The 21631-nt window shown below is 38.2% G+C and overlaps 1 protein-coding gene across 1 annotated transcript; it reads left to right on the plus strand.

The window, feature by feature from the left end:
* The first annotated feature begins 333 nt into the window (after nt 1-333).
* LOC110108571 (PE-PGRS family protein PE_PGRS47-like) lies at nt 334-20290 on the plus strand. The gene is made up of 3 exons (XM_020839261.2): nt 334-619; nt 17321-18322; nt 20137-20290. The coding sequence occupies exons 2-3, from the start codon at nt 17457-17459 to the stop codon at nt 20258-20260; spliced, it is 990 nt and encodes a 329-aa protein (XP_020694920.1). The 5' UTR covers nt 334-619; nt 17321-17456; the 3' UTR covers nt 20261-20290.
* The last annotated feature ends 1341 nt before the right edge of the window (nt 20291-21631 follow it).

Here is a 21631-nt window from a genome sequence, read left to right on the forward strand (position 1 = left end):
ATCACGTGTTAACTGTTAATCGCTTTCAAGTATCAATTAATGATATTTATTAGTATAAATACTATTTTGTCTTACTTTAGAGGAATTTTACTAAAACATCCGGGTCTAGGGTATAAATAAGTAGAGCCAAATTGGAGTTTGGGTCGGGTCTAATTTGGACTTATTTTGATTGATTTCGAATTTGAACTTTTTTTTTATTAATTGTTTTTTTATAATATAAAAGAGTAAAAGAAAAAAATAATTATGATTTTTATAGTTACAATAATAAAATATTAAAAATAAAAATAAAATAAATTATTTATCAACAGAGATGGGCGTAGCGATTACCGTTATTTTATGTTTCCGTGGACAGAATTTTACTGCTCTGCTTCTACGAGAGCGAATTTAATGCCGAGGGTGAATGAATCTTGCGAGCGAGAGGAAAAGGTGAAGGAACAGTAGCGCGACGCATAGAAGGGCGGAGGATAGCTGGGGAGATAACAGACGCAGTGAGGGTTTTTACGCTGGAGCGAGATTGGGGTTTTATCTCCGTGCAATTTGAGGGCTGGAAGGAGTGATTTCTTTTTGATCTAACTTCCCGCATCGATTCGTCTTTCTTGTTCGCCGGCTTCATAAATTGGTAGGCTGTAGGTCTTAGTGCTTGTCATTTGGATTATTTACGGTTTGCTTTTCCCCTTTATTTCTTCGTTCGTTTCTGTTTTTCTTCGGCTCCTTCGTCGCTGTTCGACTTCGCTCCTCGAAGACGTTCCCTTCCTGTTGGATCGGAAGTTACGACATTTTGAGGTAAAACCGCCGAATCAGAGGATTTAGGAAATCCGGGATTTACCACGAAAAGGGGTAATTTTCCGTCTACGGCTGCTTTCATTTACCGTGAGATTTGGTTTTGCATTTTAGGCCGTTTGGATGGATTTCCCTCAAATCCGCCTCAAATCCTGCATAAATCCTGCTACCAAACAGCCCCGAAACGTATTTCAATCATATTGCTCTTGAATTTGTCAGTTATTACGGTATTTAATCATTATAATGTAGCAAATTTAGGGGCTGTTTGGCTGCAACTAGGTTTTGAAGCAATAGGATTTAGCCAATATGATAAATCCAGATTTAATAAATCTTTAGAGGATTAAAAGCTGAAAAGTGAAAATTATTTATCAAGACAATTGTTAAATTTTACGAAATTCTGATAAATTGTTTGACTATTTTTCCACTTGTTAATATTTGTGAGAGGAGGAAATGATTTAATTCTGAAGTAAATCCTATGAATGCTGAGATTTAGCAAATCTTGGACTTAAAGAATAACATGACTAAACCATATAAACTTTTGATAGAATCTTGAGACAGGACCAAGCTTGAATCATCAATTACCTCCATTTTAGAACAATCGAATGTAGCATTGGTGAACACAGTTGTAATATCACAAGGAGAAGAGGTCGTATGAGTAGCTGAAGGACCCTTAATTTATTGGCATATATTTAAGAGTAATTACCTAGCAGTTGAAGATTAGAAATGAATGTATGAACAATCTCCAAGCTTTAGTGGCCAAAGATAAATTTACCAACGAATAAGTATGAAAAATGTAGTTGCCAGATCAGAACTCCCGGTTTATGAAAAAATGATAATGAGTTTAACATATAGGGTAGTGTTTTGCTTGTGCCTAACAGAATTTGAGTCATATTGAAAGAATAAAGAGAAAGGTTTAGGTGGGTTTGACTGTGAGGATCCCTTTCCCCTAGTAATATCAATTAAGGAAAAAGACAGAGTAGACGACCTGGGGGGCTGAACACAAGTATTCAGGGAGATCGAATGAGGATTTGAAGATCATCATTAATTACAATATCATTAGCAGTTGATATTAGAAGAGGAAGGGGTAAAGGCCAAGCATGAAGAAAGACCTTAATGGTGTCGTTGAGAAGCACTGACAATAGAGGCAAATAAGCCCCAGGAAGCGTAATGCACATAAAGAAAGGTGTAGGTTGACCACCATCTAACTCACCAACTACACATGAGAAAGCAAATGATAGTGGGATTAGGAGTAGTTCAAGATTGAAATGGCTAGCCTCAAGCATTAGCATACAAGAGCCTCATCATGCGAAGGATGTACACATTGGGCATGATAGGATGGATGAGGTTTGACCACGAAACCTATGGGAAGTTGTGGGAGCAGCTAAGCATGATTGAGCGTGGTGGGCAGGAGGATGAGTGCCACACATCGTGGGTGTGTTGAAGGCACAATACAGAACTACTAAGGCTCCAAGTGCAGCTAGTTGCAATGGGCGTGGAGGTTGAGCGAAGCAGAACGAAGGTCTGAATGTGAAGGTTGACATATCAAAGGCGACGTATGAATTTAATTTGGTTATGTAGGGAATATATTTTTTAAAATGCATAATACTTTTCAGTTTAGAGGAGGTGGATCTTAAGAGGATGATTTGAAGTTGAAATTGTGAAAATCTTTCTTGCACTAAAATGTAGTTATATTTGCTATGTAATAGCATTAGTTAAGTTGATTTTGAAATAGCTCTGACTTTATACAATACCATTCTACTTGTAAATGATAACCATGATAGGGAATGTCTTAAATGAGAAGCTGAAAGGATAATGGTGAGTAGATTTTATGATAAGACATAGCCACACTCAGTATCTTGTTCCTGTGTTAGAATTGACTTGTATATAACGGCCGGAAAACTTATGTTGACTTTCCTTGGATATGCAAAAAATGGTCGTCGAGGGACATGTCATTGCTGTAATGACCATGTTCCCTTCTAGATATGCGCTTAACTGGCATCTATAAGATTTGAATTTCTTCTTATAATTTACCATATGATAGTTCACTATTCAAGAAGCATGTTTTGTTTGTTAAGTCATATTCCTAAAGTCAAACTTCTTGTTTATTTAACAATTCCTGAGAACTGGCTCACTATATAATAAACAAAGAAAGCCCTATGATTAATGGTAACATTATGTTATTTGTTACCATGAATCAATAAATGATTAGCTGGTTCTCAGTTCTATTTGATTGTAGTTAACTAGTTATGTCCAAAAAATAACTATCAAGTGACAAAATTCCGGTGTAATGTACACACAACTTAAAAGCATAGTATAATGAACTATATTCAAATGTTTGTGGAAAATAAATCATGGATAGTTAGTACATATTATTTCTCTGATAATTTTATTCATTTATCTGTGAACAAATGTGAGAAAACCACATCGAGGCTAAAAAAAGTCCTCAAAACCTATTGAATGGCATGATTAGGTTATGTATGATCTAAGAATGTCAAAATTGGACTTAGATTACTTATGTATCACAATAGAATAAATAATTGCAAGAACACCTATTCTAACATTTCTATGATGTGTATCTTTAGCATGCTTGATACATAGAAATTTAAAGTTTTTCATTAAATTATCTATTGTCATTTTATCTCTCCAAAATCCATGTGACAAGTCATAAATTTTAGACTTGATCAACTGCTTCTCATGTTACTAGAACTTGGTTAAGTTATGACATGTCACTATGAATGATATTCCTACCAATTATTGCCTACTTCTCACAAACATAATTTAATTTCCGACGTGCTATTTACATGTGGCATCTTATCATTATTCATAAATCATTGTTCTGTTGCTGCATAGGTATCATTATAGTTTGGTTATGTCATAGCACGTCAAATTTTGGCAATTTATTTTAGGGATTTTGGTAAATGCTTTAAGAGTGTTTGTCAACACAACTCACTCATTCTCATCTTACCTTGGGATTTGCAATGACATTTTTGTGACATCTAAATTTCTCATAAAATTTTTTGACGTACTATTTTATGTTTGTCAAACATAAAACCTTGCAATTTTTAAGCCTTTATCACTGATACATAGCCATAATAACCTTTTTTTTATTTCTCTATGAACGTGTTTATCATTAATTCTTGAAATTATCATTTTTTGTCATTTAAAGAAATCATTTTGCTATATATGCTACTATATCGTAGTGGTGGTGGCGCTGATGAGCATTGCTCTCTCGTACTAATCATGTTTGCTATTTCAATTTATTCTATAATATTTAGGATAACATTTTATTATGCTGATCTTTTAGGTAGTGAACAATGTCATTTAGGAAATAGTGAATGTTGACAATATCATATATCTTGACGCTAACTAAAGTAGAATAAATGATATTGTATATCTTTCAAAATTTACAATAGTTATTCTAGTTCTTGACCATCTTTTTGATTAAGATTATTCCCGTTCATTTTATTCTATGACCCTTTAAAAACATTGCAAAGTTTTGATTTATGATCTAATATTGAAGCCCTCAATTTTCTTGTTTTTTAAAGCAAAATATAGTAATTAGATACATATATGAGTACAACAAGGACAATTATCACAAATTGCTAGAGAAAAGGAAAAATACAATAGCACAAAAGGTGTTAACCAGTAGACAAATGACGAAGCATCTTATCGATCATGAAAATCACACTAATGTTCATTTTGATGATTTATCGTGAAACCTTGTGAATATCATTGATTGCCGATTGATTTTTTTATTGAATTAAGTCTCTTCTTGAGTATAAAATATAAAATTTCTTATTCATCAGAGAAGCAACATTCTTAATGCTCCAATATGAGTTAGATAATTGTTGAGATAATTTATCATAGTTTTGTTCAGAAATTGGGTGGAGCTGAGGTGTTTCAATAACGTTTGATTGCTTCTAGTAGTAATATCGGCAAATGGTGAAGTGACTAGTGCTAAGGGGCTAGAAGGGGTAGGAACATACGCCACTAACTCCAGAGGGGAGGTTGAGCTTGAATCCAAGTTTTTTGAATGTATTTGAATTGGAGGAGAAGTCTACTGATTACGAAGGATGATGAATTTGAGATAAAGGTGTAAGATCTTGTGCCTAATTTTAGTGTTTCTCAACTCTAGATGAGGTTTGAAAAAGTATGATAATTTATGCCCAAAAATATGGAGGGAGGTGCACTTTGATGTGTTGTTTTCAAATTCTACCTTCTGCCAATACTTTTATGACAAGGAACCAGTCCATAACTCCTTATCAAAACATTATGAAATATCAAATTCCACAAAAACTCTAGCCATGAAAGGCATTGAAAGATGAGTTGTTGCAACATTCTTGTGTAATGGTTTCCCAAAATAGAAACCCAGAAGAATAATATGAAATGGTTAAAATAATGCAGATGTAGTCGTGGAAATGAAATTCAAATTGGTGTGAAATGGTTTCACAGAGCAATCAAAATGGGGGAACCATTTTTGTATGTGCATTGGGAAGCCACTTATATAGGAAGAGCATTTTGAGAAAAGTCAGATGTAGTCTACTTACAAAGAAAGTCTTGTAATGATATGCTGATAATCACCAATTAGATGAATATCATAATTTGCGACTTTTTTGCAAATTCGGATGATCTATAAAAATTGTTAATAATTGAGTGGGCGAGTGGTCTGGCAAGCATATATATCTTCTCATTGGTGAAGAAGAGAGTATGCTTGCTTTGATAAGATGAGGGCTGTTTTTGTTGCAGAATTACTGAATCTTGTTTAAAATAATAGTGAAAATTTGTTGGATGGTGAGGTGTGTGAGCGAGCAATATTGGTATCATGAACAACAACGGCATATGAGTGAACAACGGCAAATGAGTGCAGAGGTTGTGTGGTTGTTGGTGCAGGAACCACTGATTTAAGAGGTGGAGCCTCTAGAATGTCTCGACCTATGGGTAAGGAACTGGAGACCTTATCAATGACCCCGAGGGAAATTAATGTGAGAGGAGGTGAGCTCCGTTGAAACGCCTGTGTATGATAAGGCACTAAATGATATGGGCTAACATAAGATCCTCCATCTAGGATCAATCGAAGGGATCAAGTACATTGATAAGCTTGAGAGGAGCAAAAATCTATGACTAACAAGAAATCATAGAATGACATTACAATATCAGGTGTCCTAGGAATTAGAAAAATTGACAGTGAACGAGATGCTGATACTATGAGGCATCTATATCAAAGAGGACCTGCAATGTACAAATCGATATCTAAGAATGACCGACGAGGAGGGGAAGCCGGCTTGCTTGCAGTGATAGTAGTAAATACCATAGCTATGAGTGCACGCGAAACACATGCACAACGAGGGCATTATGTGAAGAAAAATTGCTCGTGCAGTTAGAGCATTGTGCACGTGAGACAATAGATGAAGTCAATGCGACAAATGATGACAAGGTGATATGCAGAGAATCGCGCACGCTGAGATGATGGCTAGGGCATGTCGTGGGTTCGATGCGTGCTTTTAGAGCACCACATTTGCGAGAATTATGAAATACACTTTATCCATAATTTTATTGAATATTTAATTCAATTAGTTATTAGATTGAATAATGAATTTGTTCCTTATAATTTTATTCTATGTAAGACTTTAATAAAAGAAAGGGTTTATCAGTTACAATATGACCATGACCTTATCACTAATTTTCTTTTTCAGTTCTAAATGATTGGCAACATGGATCAAGATTATAGTTTAAATTACCTCTGCTAAATGATGTGTACCCTCAATATTGTGATGGATGATAAGAGTCATGTGACATGATTCATTCATAATTAGGGTTGACATGTGCAAGCAATGGCTTTTTTGACATGTGCAAGCAATGGGTTTTTCAAGTCAAAGATTGTTGCTAGGCGTTACGATTGTTCAGTAATGGAATTTTAGACCGTTCATGATTGGGGTAGGTGCAGAAGACATATAGCTTCTATTAATAGATTTAGGGGATTTTTTGTTAGCCTAAAAAGAAATGCAATGTAAAATGAATACTTTGGTGTTGTTTGAATGAGTGTAAAATAAATGCAGGTGAATGTTTTTCTTGTTTGGTTTGAAGTAAAATGAAAATTGCTTAAAATCTAAAGAATGGAAGCGGCATTGGGTGATAGTGGCGGTGACGGTGGTGGCAATAATTGTCTGTGGGTGACGGTGGTGGTGGCTGGCACTTGATAGGGTGGTGGCTGGCGCTTGATAGTAGGCGGCGGCGGTGGTGGCTGGCGCCTGATAGCAGGCGGCGGTGGTGGTGGCTAGCGGTGGGGGGTGGCTAGGCTGGTGGCGGCAAATATGGCCGGTGGTGGTGGCGGTGGTCGACAGCAGGTGGTAGTGATGGTGGCTAGTGATAGCTGGTGGCGATGGTCGGGGCGTGGGCGGCGGCGGCCGACGATCGATGGTGATGGGGGTGATTGGCGGTGATCGATGGTGGCGACAGGCAGTGACGACAGGCGGTGGTGCGGGCTGGTTGCGAGTAACGACAATGATGATGAATTTATGGTGTATTTTGAAATCGCCCAAATATGAGGAATTCTAAATACACTAAAAATAAACTAGATGATGAATTCCAAATGCACCAAAATTTTACATTGCATTTGTTTTACCTCAAGTCAAATACCAATATTTTTAGAACCTCTGCATTTGGAAAACTTTATATCCCTTTTATTTCAAATCAAACAGCTCATTGGAAAGGAATGTGGCTATGTGTTCTGCTAGACTTTAGAGAAGGTTTTTGTAGTAAAAGAAAGGATTGTGCATTTGATTGTGTGCAGTATTCATGTGTCTCGGATGAGAGACAATTTAGGCTGTTAAGGCTAATCACAACCTATGATTGGCTATGATGTAGAACATAATGACCAAGATGATTTAGATTAGGATTTTGAGCGCTTGATGTGATGTAGAACGGGTAGGAGGGTTGAAGTCGTAAAGATCTTGAAGAGTAAATCGTCCCAAAAATCTGCAACAATTCCTTTTAGAAAGTCTGAGATATCTCAGATTTTCCTCTCAGAAATCTGAGAGAAAATCTAGCTCTCGGTGTGGGGAAGAAAGAACTAGCAGGAGCAAATTTATGGGCGTAAAGTAGAAGAGAAATAAAGCTAGAGAGATGGTGTGAGAGGGAAAGGGAGAAGGAAAATAGCTTCAGGTTTTTTTTTTAGTCAAAACCTGAGAGAAAATATTCCAACTTAAAAACTCTTGCCTTGGGGAGCTTTCTCGGGCAAGAGGGAGAGAGGAAGATGACGTTGGGGAAGGAAATTCCTAAGTGCCTTTTTGAAGTTCTGAGAATTAATCTCAGATTTTGGAGTTTAAACCTGAGAGAAATTTCAGGTTTGAATGGTGAGAGGCAAGTGGGATTGAGAAGAATTCAAGCCTTGAGTCAAGCTCAGAAGTGACGTGGTAGAGAGGGAGTTTAAGAGGGGAAAAAGGAGGGAGTGGGGAAATTTTGCAGCAGGTTGAAATTCCCCCAAAGTCCTTCCCAAAGGAGAGCCACGTAAGGTAGACCAGAGAAGTTTGCTGGACGGCGGGACAACAGGGAAAATTCAAGGAATTATTTCCATATTCCCTCTCAGGTTTGGGAAGTAATTAAAGGCTTTAGGATTTGAAAATTCTGGGAGGGGCGGGTGAGAGAACTGGTAAGGAAAGGAATTGAATTCCCTAAATCAATGATTTGATTTAAGAAGTAATTGAATGCCTTGGGGAATTAATTCCCAATTCCTTATGCAGGGGCCGGCAGCTTGCATGAAACAGGGAATTAAATGGATTTAACTTCCTGTAATTAATCTCCATAGATTAGGGAATTAATTAGTAGAGCAAGGCAAGGGAAATTTCGGTTATGAAGGGGATTTTGAATTATTTTCTAAATCTAGGATTGATTTAGGAAATAATTTGAAATAGGATTTAATGAGGCTAATTAAGACTTCAATTTGAATTTGAAATTCAAATTGATTTCAATTAAGTACTTTCCTAAAATAGATGAACCAAATTAGGATTAATTTCAAATTCAAATTAATCCCTAAATTAACCCAACCAAATTAGGAAATCCGAAAGGGGGTGGAGAGGAAGGTTCGGCCGGCGGCTAATGGGTTGGAGCCGGCGGCATGGGTTCGGGTCTGGGGGTGAATCCGGTGGCTAAACGAAGATGGGGAGGAGGAAGACGATGGAAAAACAATTAAAGAAGAGATAAAACAAAAACAAAGATCGAAACAAACGATAAAACGAAAGAGAGAAAATAAGAACCGCGAGTCTCAGACTCTTTCGACGACTGACGGGTGATCCTTTGCCCTTCTACAAGGGATTTCAAATCACGAGCCCGGACCCATCCTGCGGCTGGTGACCACTCCGATTCCTCTCCATAGGAATCTCACTAACGCTCTCTCACAAGAAGAACACAAGTGTGGAAAACAAATTTTCATATCAATCATCCCCCCTCTTACAATAGCTTGAGGCCCTATATGTAGGCCACCACATGAGAAAAATTAAACATTACAAAATTGCCCCTTGGGCCACAACACTCACATAAACTAACCTAGGGGTAAAACAGGAAATAACCAAAAATAAGAGCTAAAATTCAGAAAATAAAATTTAAATGACAATTTAAATTAGAGCCGTCGATTTACGACGCCTCCTGTGATAGATGCGCCAAATCTTCGTGCCAATGTCCGCATCATGATGATTAAGAGCAAATTAACTACAGTTTGATATTGATTTTAGACAATGAAATAAAACACAAGAGCGTTAACAAAAGCTTAGGCCAAGTTACTTGCAAAAAGTAAAAACCACATAACAATCAATTACTCTTGACATTGCAAACGAAATGGGTTTCAACAAGAAATCTCTAATCTAACAATAAGAGTAGTGCTATGAAAGATCTCTCACACAACTCCTACTAAATACTAGGCTTTAGCGGGAAGAATTAGCACAACTTTTCATGAGTCAATTAGAACTACAATTAAGAGTGGCTAAAAGATAGTAGAGTAGAAGGAAAGATCACCCAAATAATCAAGACGTCCAAAGCTCCAGTGTGGTGTCTATGTGCTTGAGCGGAAGTAGAAAGCAACCTCGATTCTTCTCGTTGTCGTTGGAGAACAATCTGAGCTTTAAAGCCAACGAAACAACAATCAGAGATTGCTACGATTGTTGGAAAGCAACTTTGACACTTGGGAAATTCTGGACAGCAAGTAGCCAACCTGGGACAACGATTCCAGACAGTTCCAGGCAGCAACGGTCGCTCCCAGAGGGGCTGGACAACAACGAACTGCTGCGGGAATCTCTGGACAGTAGATAGGTGGTCTTGAGAAGATCTTGGACAGCGGTTTGAAGCCGTCCCGGTGGTGGTATGGTAAAGGAAGTCTTGCTGGAGTTGATGGGCAGCAAGCTGTCCTTCTTTGGACAGCTGTTTGAGAAGATTCTAGTTGGTGGGGGGCAAGGAATTGGTGCAGGAATTCCAGACAGCAATTTTGGAGAGTAGAAAACCAAAATTCGGATGGGGTTCAGGAGGAATTTGTTAGAAGGAAAACTTAACATAGAGGTAAGGGAGTAGGCGGCTGTGCTAGGGGAAAAGGAAATTTTATTTGGGTATTAAGGAGCATTAAATGAGATAGGAGAGGGAAAAGGATGAAATAGGGGGTGGCGGCTATGTAAGGAGGTGGGGGATTGGATGTTGATTACTTTCCAACAGGAATTTGTCGCTGAACAGCCGCCCAAAAAGCCGCTACTTGCTGTCTACTTCCTCTCAAGCACATAAACCCCACACTGGAGCTTCGTTTGTCTTGTTTACTTGGGTGATCTCTCTTCCTACTCTTTTATCTTTTAGTCATTCTCAAATGTAGTTCTAATTGACTCATGGAAAGTTGTGTTAATTCTTCCCGCTAAAGCCCAGCATTTATTAGGAGTTGTGTGAGAGATCTTTCATAGCACTACTCTTATTGTTAGATTAGGGATTTCTTATTGAAACCCATTTTGTTTGCAACATCTAGAGCAATTGATTATTATGTGATTTTTTTTTTAACTTTTCACAAGTAACTTGGCCTAAGCTTGTTTTTACCGTTCTTTGGTTTTATTTCTTTGTTTGAGTCACCACAAAGCTTTAATTAATTCGCTCATACTTGTTAAGCATGCAAATTCCTTATCTAATTTAAATTTTCATGTATGTCCTTCATCATCTTGTATCAGAGCAGGACTAGCTAGGAAATTCATGCTAGAAATCATCCTAGGGTGTTGCCTAACCATTGTATTTAATTTATGTATGCATAGCATCTTTTACATCATTTCTTGCCTAGGTGACTCAACACCTTAGTGTAGTTTGCTGTCCTAGAAGTTCCTGCATCTTCTAGTGACATTTTAGGTTGTCTTTCTTCACATTTAATTACTGTCCTCTTCCTAGATTCATACCTTAGAGTCCCCTAGTATCTAGTCATGGACCCGGAACAACTTGGAAGGACTTTAGACTTGTTGGTAGGCCAAATGAATAATATTAGCCAACAACTCAAAGAGAACCAAGCCGACCTAACTGAGCTTCGTAGAGACACCACTGAGCGATTTGACACACTTGAGCGAGCAAGAGAGTATCCTACCCCCTACACCCCATCGAGACCACCTTCTATGTATGGGGATGACACCTACCCGGATGAGAGGCAACATCGTGCCAATCATCGAGTTCCCCACCATGGACATGACCCACGTCATGATCCTGATATGCCACTCATGAAAAATATTAAAGTGGACGCTCCTACCTTTGATGGCACTCTTGATCCCCAGCTCTTCCTGGACTGGGTCAAAGGTATGGATAGTTTCTTTAAGTGGTATAACATCTCCGAGGCTAAGAAGGTTAGTTTTGTTGAGATGAAACTCACGGGTAGGGCGAGTCAGTTTTTGACTAACTTAGAGAGCCTTAGGGAAGCCAGGAACGACTACCCCATCACTGATTGGCCATCCATGAAGCAGGAACTCAAGCAAAAGTACTTGCTTCCTTCGTACTTCCCCTGACTATTGGATAGGTGGAATAGGCTGACTCAAGGTAATAAACCAGTTAAGGAGTACATCGCCTCCTTCGATGACTACCTGATTCGCTGCAAAGGGGAGACCTCTACCACCCCCGCGCAAATGTTATCTATGTTTCGTATCGGGTTGCGAGAGGATTTTCGCAATGAGCTTTTTGCCCGCTAGTACTTGATTTAGAGGAGACCCGTTCCCATCACCCGAGCCATTCACATGACTCTAGGCCCTCCTACAGGCCGTCCGGTAATTCCACTCACACTCCCACTGCCTAGCCGACCCCAAGGAGCACTACTCGACCCTCGTCTGGTCCCCCCACTTCCCGTCCTGATATTAGAAATAAGCCTCCCACTCTCGATACCCCTCGGTCCAACCCCGAGACCAAATGCTTTAGATGTCAGGGGTATAGGCATATCGCCTCTCAGTGCTCTAGTCCCTACAAAGTCACGATTATCAAAGAGATCACTGAAGCAAAATTCGAGCCTGAAGTCGATCAGGTTCACCAAGTGGACAATGATGGTGAATTCTTTGAGGATTACGACACTGCAATCATTCGGTACATTAAGAAAGTTGACACTTCTCCCACCTGCGTGGTGAGATGCGCATTGTCACAACCCGTCACCACTGACGACTGGCATAGGACTACCATTTTTCACACCTACACCAAAATCAAGGATAAGAAGTGTAAAGTCGTCGTGCATAGTGACAGCTACATCAATGCTGTCTCCTCTAGCATGGTGTCTAAGCTTGGCTTGTCTGTCGTTCATAATCCCAACCCCTATAAGATTGCTTGGGTCAACACCACTACCTTGGAGGTAAAAGAACGAAGCTCCATACCTATCTCCTTCGCTGACTATAAGGAAAACGTTTGGTGTAATGTGTTGATTATGAATGTTGGACAAATCCTTCTAGGTCGTCCCTGGCTATTTGACAACGATGTCTACATCTATGGTCGTTCAAACATCTGCGTGTTTGAATATGAGGGCAAAAAGATCAAGCTTTTGCGATCACAGCCTTGAGTTTTGGATGGTCATGAATCCAACCCTGTCAAAGCCAAGAAGGGACTGAACCTGATAACCGCTATAGCCCAGAGCGCCCTTTTACACACCTTAGTCGATCGTGAGACTTCCACTGAGTCTGATGAATCAGTCCCTTAGGAGATTCAGCCCATACCTACTAGACTTGTTGAGGTCTTCCCTAATGATCTTCCTGATCCATTGCCTCCAATTAGAGACATCCGGTATGTTTTAGATCTAGTCCCTGGAGCCTCTCTATCTAAACTCCCCACAGTCGAGCTCGCCTACCTTGACTCTATGACCTGTACCACTAGTTTAAGTCCCGCCAAAGATGTTTATGGGTTCCATCCTAGGCCGTCGATAAATCTCATACACATGTGTCCTAGGTATAGGATTTCTGAGTCTGCATCTACATGTGCATTTCATTTGCATGATTTACATAAGGAAATTGCTCGCAAAATTGAGCAGAGCAACATTAATTATAAGCTTCCTGTTGACTTTAAACAAAGATTTAAAGCTTCAGAGGTCGGTGACTCAGTGATGGTGCAGATTCGTCCGTAACGGTTTCCACAAGGTACTGTTAAGAAGTTACATGCCAAAAGTGTAGGGCCATTCAAAATAATCAAGAGAATCAACGCAATGCTTGCATAGTGGATATGCCTGCAGAATTCGGTATTAATCCCTCCTTTAACATTGAAGATCTGGTTGCCTATGAGGATCTGGAGTGTAACCCGCCAAATCAACTTCAATTTGAGCCTTGTGTGACCCCACCTTGTGAGAACCTAGGCTTACATCCACTCCCAAATGTTTCTAAAATACCTATAGCGGAGAAGGTTGGCATGATTTTAAGTGATGATATTATTTCTGCAAAAGAGGATGGTCGAAGAAGGTTTTTGATTAGGTGGAGAGTTAAGCCAGAGTCAGAGGATATAGTCAGAGCGCGAGGAGCTATAGCGGATCGACCTAGATGCACGAGAGTTCTCAAGACACCCACTCGACGGAGTCGAGTTTTCTCCCATCCGGGGAGAATGATGAGGACATCAGAGATCTATAGCTACGATCGTGCCTATTTATTTTGATCTATTTTATGTATTTGATTTGTTATTATTTTTTTCCCTTTCTACCCTCACTTGAGAGCTTTGTCTTATGTATGCCCTAGGGGCAATAACATCTTTGTTGTATCCCTTCATGTATTTGGCTATTTAAAGCCTCCATCTTCTTCTTGGAGGGTTAATGAATGAATGATAAGAAAATTCTTGCACATGTGTTCTTTGAGTGGTGAGAGTTCTAGGAGAGAGCTTTGGAGAGACTCCTAGGGAGGGAAAACGGATCACCCACCCACCTTGGAGACGGTCGGGTTCGTGGTTTATTTTATCATTCTTTTTCTTTCAATCTCTTTTCTTCCTAGCCGCTGGGTTCCCTAGCCACCCCCACCTTACCACCGGCCAACGTCTCCCACCACCAAGCCATTCAACCCAAACCCCTTGCCCCTCTTGCCACCGGCCACCATCCTCTTCACCGTCCCCCTCACTTTCCCCTCCAAACCGCCAACCCACAAATCATCCCAATCCCCTTTTCCCCAAACCTTGGCTCCACGTTTTTCCCCCACCCAAGCCGCTGGCCTCCCTAGCCTCTTTCCCCTACATTTCCTTATTTCCTAATTTGGGTTTGAACAAAATTTGGGGCAGATTTTGAATTCAAATCCAATGGATTTGAAATTCAAATCCTTTCCTAAAATCTCAAATATATTTTTGGAAAGTCATCAAATCTAATCCAAATCAAATTTGATTAAATCCCTTTTCCTTATTTGACGTTCCCTATTTTTGGAAGGTGTTAACTTTCTTTCCAAATCTCCCTAGCCCCATTAAGCCGCCGGCCCCCACCTCCTTTAAGTCCTTGGATTTATTTCCTAAGCCCAATCTCTCCTCTTGGAAATAATTCAAACCTCCTCTCCCCAAATTCAAATTGCTTCTTAAAATAAGATACTATTTTAGGAAACTTATCCAATCAAATCCAAATCAACTTTGAATTGGATTGGAGTTAATTTTTCCCTTCTTAATTGGAATTCCCAAAGAGGCAAGCATTAAACCCTATCCCCAATCCCCTCCACTCTCTTGATGCAGCCGGCCATGTGGTCCCTCTCCCAATTGATTTCTTTCCAAAACATTAAGCTCCAATCAAAGGAATTAATACCCTAATTCCTCCTCCCCTCCTCCCCCTCTCTACCCGCCACCCACTTCAACCCTAGCCCCAACACTTGATTCTCCTGCTGTCCAAGAGAAAGACCAGCCGCTGTCCAGAATAATTTCAGGATTTTGGACAAGATCTAGTTGCTGTCCTGAATTTCAGACTCAAGAGAACTGCTGTTCAGCAGCCTAAAAGTTCATAATCTGCTGTCCGTAGCCTCCGGTAGCATAGAAGAGCAGTCCAAGGCTTGTCAAACCTAGTAGGGTGCTGTCCAGAATCTGTCTCCGGGTTCTAACTTGCTGTCCAAAGACTCCAACAGAAATTTGTTGCTGAACAGCCACCTCAGAAGCCGCTAGTTGCTGTCTACTTCCTCTCAAGCACATAAACCCCACACCGGTGCTTCGTTTGTCTTGTTTACTTGGGTGATCTCTCTTCCTACTCTTTTATCTTTTAGTCGTTCTCAATTGTAGTTCTAATTGACTCATGGAAAGTTGTGTTAATTCTTCCGGCTAAAGCCTAGCATTTATTAGGAGTTGTGTGAGAGATCTTTCATAGCAGTACTCTTATTGTTAGAGTAGAGATTTCTCGCTGAAACCCATTTCGTTTGCAACGTCTAGAGCAATTGATTATTATGTGTTTTTATTTACTTTTTCGCAAGTAACTTGGCCTAAGTTTGTGTTTACCGTTCTTTGGTTTTATTTCTTTGTTTGAGTCATCACAAAGCTTTAATTAATTCGCTCTTACTCGTTAAGCGTGCAAATTCATTATCTAAATCAAATTTTCATATATGTCCTGCATCACACACCCCGGAGAGAACTTGACACATCCATGAAGGGCAATAAATGTTCCCTTAGTCATGTAGAAAAGCTTACCATGGATTAGAAAAACATGGACTTAGTAGACTTACAACAACCTAGAGAACTAGGAAACAAAATGATTGAAACAGCACTAAATAAATGACAATTGGATGATGAGATCAAAACGGGACCTTGGCATGACATCATAACTTGAGCAGGTTTATGGTTCGCTTAATTTTGTAGATTTTGACTAATTACCTAATAGAAAATTGTGGCACTATAATTTTTACCTTGTTTAACTCTGCATAATGGCTCCTTATCTGTTACATCGAGGCCTTGCTACAAAATCAACTGAAGGCTTGATTCTATAAAAAAAAAAATGAAGTTGCATTGTATTTTTACTTCAGTTGTTTCACAGATTGATTTGCAAGCATCTATCTCCAGCCTATCTCAATCTGTGATTCTGTACAAAGAATAAATTTCAGAAAATGTATCCTGGGTTCAACTATAGTGGCATTCGGAGTGGATTTCTTATTGAAATCTCAGATAATATGAAAGAAAAGGCTCTGAGACATGCCTCATCATTATCCATAGTGGAATGGGCCATGATTTACACCCTGTAAAGTTTATGGGACACGTCCCAACATTAGACAAGTGAAGGCATGTCACAACTTATGTATTGAAAAATGCTGCAAAACTTACCTTCACATCAAACGTGGTGGGAAAAGCGAGAAGCCTTTGCATTGAAAAGGATGAAGTCAGGATACGTATTATTGCAACGGTTTAGGCATACAATCCTGGTTAACTGATCTCTTAATTCGTGTAAAAGTTTATTTGTTGTCATGATCCGTGTCCAGCTTTATCCCTTAGCATATTTTTTTCTTTTCCTTGCAGAAATTATGATCTTTACCTCTCTCTTTTTCGCCATGTAAGCTAACCTCTCAAAATCCCCCTTGTAGTAACCTGTTCACACCCTTCTACAGCCAATTGTTTGTTCATATTTTTAAACTTTATTTAAATCATTTGATGGGAAGTTTTTTTTTTCTCTCTTCTGCTTGAGTGAATCATCAAAAAACAAATGTGGCGGTCTTTTTTTGTCTGGTCCATATCTTTTATACAATCTGTGTGAAACGAAGTCTTTTGGGTTTACTAAAAGTTTAAACACCATATTGCCAACTTAAGGTAACAAGCCGGACCAGCATCTTAATTAGTTACTTTATCATTGACTCTAATATTTGACAATTAAGTTGGCTTTCATAGCTTCTAGAATTTCAGTAGGATCTCATCCATCCTTCTTAGTATGCGCTGGGCTATGCTAGTTTAAATAAAGTAGGGGTATCAGGGACTGTTTAGGGCAAGATTTGGTCTTATTCCTTGCTCCAAGAAGTCCAAATTAATTTTTTGACTCATGTTCAAATTGTTTAACATTACTAGTAAATGAAACTTTAATTTGGAACAGCACCTTCTAATTTCTCCTTTCATTTGTTATATTTTAACATGACCACTAACATTTCTCGCTGTCTCTTAACAGGGAAACAGAATCATGACCCAAGTGTGGGCTGTTGGCTTAGTAACTCTTTCTATGCGCACAGAGTATATGCTTTAATTCATACTTTCAACCATATTCCTCTCTATTTGTATGATTAGAAATCAGTGGATAAACTGTCATGTTCTTTGGCTGCATGAATATCCATGCATCCTGTTCTCAAAATTGGAAGCATAATCTGGCATCCTATTTAGGTTTTTTCTTAATAACAATTTTCTTTTCAAGTCTTGAAGATTGTGTGGTTAAAGGCTTAGATTTAGAAAGGTTGACTCAAGAGTCATTTGGATCAGTTTCACTTGATTCTTACTATAGGAACCAGTATCACCAGTCTGAAGAGGGTTCCTGTTTATCTTCTTTGAATTCCGTTTCTTGTCAGGACCTTAAAGGTATTGGCTCATTGAATGAAACATGCATCATAAGTTCAAATCTATCTTACACAGATGACCTGTGTATATATGGGACCGGGAACCTAGAGATATCTCCAGGTGTTTCTATAATATGTGCTGCAAAAGGATGTTATGTGACTGTCAATATCTCAGGCATAGTTAGAGTTGGTTCATATGCTGAAATTATTGCAGGATCAATCATTTTTGTTTCAACCAATCTTAGCCTCGACCTCCATTCAACCATTAATACGGCAGCATCAGGTGGGCCACCACCTGAGCAAACAAGTGGTACACCGATTGGCTATGATGGAGCTGGTGGAGGGCATGGTGGGCGTGGTGCTTCTTGTTTGAAAAGTAACAAAACAAATTGGGGTGGAGATGTTTATGCCTGGTCAACATTATCTGAACCATGGAGTTATGGGAGCAAGGGAGGGAGCACCTCTGCTGACAAGCTCTATGGAGGTGATGGTGGTGGCAGGATCAAGTTTGACGTTAGGGATTTATTGAATGTTGATGGATTAGTAACTGCTGATGGAGGCGCAGGAGGTCTCAAAGGTGGTGGTGGTTCTGGTGGAAGTATATTGATTTATGCTTTAAAGTTGTAAGTTTTAATTTTAGCTGCTTTACTATATTATCTATTGTGTGATTTTTTTGCTGAATTTTACAGTGTTGAAGGTTCACAAACTCGTAATCATGATAAAATTCCATCCGTTAATTAGGGTTTGTTCTTGCAGTTGTGCCGTGCTTTTTTTTTTTTTTTTCTTTTGCCAGTTTTAAAAGCTATGTTTACGCTTAACAAATCTTTTCTTTATCTGCTCAGCCGAGGTTTATTAAAGGATGCTTATCTTCTTGTTAGCATAAATTGACTAAATGATGAATAGATATGCAAGGTTATTGTTAATAGATTGGCATCTTGGTTAAATAATAGGTAAAAATTAAGTAGGCCGTGAAACTTAGGTGTTGCAGGGACCTTCTTTGCAAGTAGAGGTAGGGGGGAGCTCCTGTGAAGCCTAAAGAACCCGGTTTTTCCTTACTCAGTCCTTGGAGCTTTGGTAAATCCTCGACCTCCTTTTGGATGAACAAAATAGAGAACCTGAGATTCAACCAGTCGAAGGAGCGGAGCACTTGGCACTAAATCTAACTTGTGTTTTGTACCTTAAAATATGGAATAGACAATTGTAAATTCTCATTTTGTACATTGGAACACTGCTACCCACCCTCTTCTTCACTCCTTGAAGAGTCGAGCGTCACTTAGGTTGAATCAGCAGCAAATATAATCACTTGGATGAAGAAAACTTAAACATTTTTAAATTTTTTTGATGCATTTTCCTTTTTTTTTTCAGAAATATTCTATGCCAGAACTTTGATTTGATCACTAAATGCACAATGGGAATGCCCGCGTGCACCCACTACATGGCTTCATAACACTGAGTAGACATGGCAGTGCAACTTTTATAATTTTATCAGACTAGCAATGACTTTATTTGATACAACAGAATACAATACTACCTAAGATAGCCCTCCTTTTATAAATTCCCCTTAGAAATGGGCCATCATTTTTGTAACTACAGTATGTAATTTGTGGACATTGAAAATTACATTACAGAAGGTTCCCGATGTATTATGTTATACTGTTATTATTTTGCACAGTTATTGGAGCTTTCCATATAGGCTCGCTATCCTAACCATCTGAATATCCTGAAAGGAAACTCAAATGCCTTTATTTTTGAGAGTTTAATTTGCTCACTTAGTAATTAAAAAAAAATCTCAAAATAACATAAAATGTCATTATAATTATAGCTATAAAAAATTCAGGTCCATGCTCAATGAATACAAGCATCTTTTCAGTTCAGAATTCTCAAATTGCTTCACTAAATTGAATCAAATTTGTACTATTTTGTAGTTGAGATGCAAGTGATTACCTCTCAGATAATTGACATTAGATGTATGACAAAAAAATGCTTCAAGGACATGAGATTTTCTCCACTTTTTTTTTTTCATTTTATTTTAAAACAGTGTGGTGACAACTTTAATTGCTACTCTATCTTTTTGCAAAAGTATGGTAAATCATGGTCCTCTGTGGTCTTATTTTGGAAACATTGTGTATGGTACCTTATAGTTATTATCTTGGAAACGTTGTTCTAAAACGAGCTTTAGCCCTCTGTAGATTGATTTGAGTGCACAAGCCTAACAAGAACAATTTTCTGAAGTTCTACATGAGTTTTCGTAGAACTTTTAACATTTCCCGGATTTTGGTACTTTTAAATTTTAAAAATGATATTCTTAGCTTCTTAGGTTTTAATGTCATTTTATCGGACATTTCATTTTTTTTCATTTTTAAGATTTAAATAGATTAATTTTATTTTGATTTAAGGATGATGAATTGTCTGATATGTGTTTTTGCTCTATTCTTAGGAAAGGAAAGGGTACTATCAGTGCTGCTGGAGGGAGTGGGTGGGGAGGTGGTGGTGGCGGGAGGATATCCCTTGTGTGTTATGCCATACAAGATGTAACAATCACTGTTCATGGTTTGCACTAAGCATATGTCTCTGTTTGATCATAGTTTGTTTGAAATCTTGTCTTTTACTTGAAGATATGGGAATTGTGCTTTATAGTACTGTTCATTTTTATAGATCAAACTGTTCTTGTCTATCTTGATCCATGTATTTTGAAATGGGATAGGGCTGATTACAGGATATGCAGTTATTCCAGGCTTTGAACTTTTGGGCGTATGTTAACTGTTGTTGTTGATTTCTATTTGGTGTTCTTGAGGCATTCTTGAATTCTAGCATGCACATGCACATACGTGCATCATTCAAATGCATGTTTTCTATCACATTTATCTGCTTTTTATTTTTCATGAACCGCCTAAATACATACTGAACATTTTTCCATTCGATGGACTTTTCTTAATTATTTTACTGCTTGATTGAAATTTCCATTGTGAAAACCAGCCGACATAAGATCTTGCCAAACAAGTTTCAAATCTTGATTAATATGCTATTGGCTAAAAAGTTATCCTTATAATAAAATGGTTTCTCTGTGCTTGATTTTTCTATATAGCTTCTTTATTTCTTCTTTAAGCTACCTGGTGTAATTTTTGTTAAAGTTGAATCACTATGATTTTGAAAGCATCTTCCCATTTTGTTAAAAAAATGTTTGGTATGGGCTCCAAAAATACATCTGGCTGACTTAACATAATGGGATAAAGGCTTGTTGTTATAGTATTCCCAAATTTTGCTTGAATTCAAGCCCAAAGTGATTTGTACAAAAATTTGGTTGTATTTAAAAAAATAGAGTTCCTTCCAATTGGGATTTGCTGTCACGACCATTATGGGGTAAAATTGAAGTCAGTTGAAGTGTTAAAATTTTCATCTTGAAAAATTTGTTTTAGGAATAGATCTATCCTATTGAGATTTTCTATCAACACAGCCATCATCAAGATGACATTAAAGTCCTTTTAAGTATTAATATTTGCAGTATAAAAAATTGCTTTTTAATGAATGCATCCCTTTGGTTCAGATTTTTTATCAACAAGACTATTATTAGAGTGATATTTAAGTCAATTGCAGTATTAATTTGAAGTATGAAAATTTGATTTCAGAATGAACCTCTTCGGTTGAGATTTTTTGTAAACACGACCATTATCGGAGTGTTAAGATATTTTATTTTGTTATTTTTGACTTTATCAACTCTACTAACTTGCTTGCAGAGGATCACATTTAGTATGCGTTTATTTCATTTTTATCTTGCGTAGCATTCTCAGGCTTTGCGTTGGAGTGTTAGTCATATTTATTAGAGCACATGCAGGTATGTTTGAGCTTAGAAAAGAGTTATTTTTTTGAGTGATTGAAAACTTCTTAGAGAGATTACATGCCTTTGAAGGCGAGAAGAGCATAGTTCAATTTTG

Source organism: Dendrobium catenatum, unplaced genomic scaffold (genome assembly GCF_001605985.2).
Source record: "Dendrobium catenatum unplaced genomic scaffold, ASM160598v2 fragScaff_scaffold_923, whole genome shotgun sequence".
Lineage (NCBI taxonomy): Eukaryota > Viridiplantae > Streptophyta > Magnoliopsida > Asparagales > Orchidaceae > Dendrobium > Dendrobium catenatum.

Bases quoted from the DNA above. Each gene is read 5' to 3' on its own strand.
- LOC110108571 (XM_020839261.2), top strand. From the start codon at position 17,457: ATGTTCTTTGGCTGCATGAATATCCATGCATCCTGTTCTCAAAATTGG. The intron at 18,323-20,136 runs GTAAGTTTTAAT...CTCTATTCTTAG, and splicing joins TTGATTTATGCTTTAAAGTT to GAAAGGAAAGGGTACTATCA.